Source organism: Pygocentrus nattereri, chromosome 29 (assembly GCF_015220715.1).
Source record: "Pygocentrus nattereri isolate fPygNat1 chromosome 29, fPygNat1.pri, whole genome shotgun sequence".
Taxonomy (NCBI): domain Eukaryota; kingdom Metazoa; phylum Chordata; class Actinopteri; order Characiformes; family Serrasalmidae; genus Pygocentrus; species Pygocentrus nattereri.
This window is the reverse complement of record NC_051239.1, coordinates 488,521-490,000: the sequence shown is the minus strand read 5'-3', so window position 1 is coordinate 490,000 and position 1,480 is coordinate 488,521. Positions and strand designations below refer to the sequence as shown.

The 1,480-nt window shown below is 51.6% G+C and overlaps 1 protein-coding gene across 1 annotated transcript in view; it reads left to right on the top strand.

Moving 5' to 3' along the window:
* rsph14 (radial spoke head 14 homolog) overlaps positions 1-376 on the top strand; it is a 16,464-nt gene extending 16,088 nt beyond the window's left edge. Inside the window, exon 7 of the mRNA XM_037535985.1 lies at positions 62-376. Coding sequence (XP_037391882.1) covers positions 62-300 — 239 coding nt within the window. The 3' untranslated portion in view covers positions 301-376. The remainder of the gene's footprint in view (positions 1-61) is intronic.
* The last annotated feature ends 1,104 nt before the right edge of the window (positions 377-1,480 follow it).

Below are 1,480 nucleotides of genomic sequence, written 5' to 3'. Positions count from 1 at the left end.
TTCCCTGTCTCTGTCTGTCTGTCTCTCTCTTTCTCTCTGTCTGTCTGCTGGGTGGGTGTAGGTAAGTTCCAGGCTCTAGAGGCCGGGGTCCTGCCCCCACTTCTGTGTTTGGTGGAGAGTGAGGACCGGGCGGTGTGTGTTAACACCTTGCGGGCCCTCACCTGCCTCGCAGAGGCCCCCAAGGCCCGAGCACAGCTCCTCCAGCACCTGCCCCTGCTTCAGACCCGACTACAGCATCCAGAGCCCATCATCCAGAGAGCAGCAGCCACCGCCATACAGGTCATTTCCTGGACACCCTGAGAGAGAAACACAGCTGCAGACCACCACAGACCGTCTGTACGGTGTGTGCTTTAAGAATAAAGGAGAGAAAGATGCACATCTGTTCCTCCTCTTTATCTCTCCGGGTTAATACCAGCAATTAATGTACCTCCTTGTTTCTCTGCTCACTGTCCACTTTATCAGCTCCACTGACCGTATAGCTGCACTCTGTAGTTCTACAGTTACAGACTGTAGTCCATCTGTTTCTCTGATACTCTGTTACCCTGTTCTTCAGTGGTCAGGACCCCCATGGACCCTCACAGAGCAGGTACTGTTTGGGTGGTGGGTCATTCTCAGCACTGCAGTAACACTGATGTGGTGGTGGTGTGTTAGTGTGTGTTGTGCTGGTGTGACACAGCAGTGCTGATCAGACACAGCAGTGCTGCTGGAGGTTTTACACACTGTGTCCACTCACTGTCCACTCTATTAGACACTCCTACCTTGTCGGTCCACCTTGTAGATGTAAAGTCAGAGACGACAGCTCATCTGCTGCTGCACAGTTTGTGTTGGTCATCCTCTAGTCCTTCATCAGTGGTCACAGGACGCTGCCCACAGGACGCTGCCCACAGGACGCCGCCCACAGGACGCCGCCCACAGGACGCTGCCCACTGGACGCTGTTGGCTGGATATTTTTGGTTGGTGGACTATTCTCAGTCCAGCAGCGACACTGAGGTGTTTAAAAACTCCAGCTGCACTGCTGTGTCTGATCCACTCAGACCAGCACAACACACACTAACACACCACCACCACGTCAGTGTCACTGAATTGCTGAGAATAGTTGCTTTGCAAAATGGTAACTGTACAGAAGATGAAAAAACATCCCATGACGTTTTTGACTGTTTCTATTGGTCCATTTATTATAAAATTAAGTTTTCAATTAAAAAAATGTAATAATTAAATTCAATAAATAAAAAGGATCAATCGCGAAAATTCACAACAAACACAGCGATTAATCGCGATTAACACACACACACACACACACACACACACACACACACACACACACACACACACACACACACACACACACACACACTGACTTTAGAAAGCCGCTCCGCTTGGACAGCCAATCGCTGCACAGTGGGCGGGACGCGGCGAACCAATCACAGCGCGGCGGCGGGGCCTGCCGTGGTCGTGCCTGCAGTCTCCGCCCCCCGGTGGC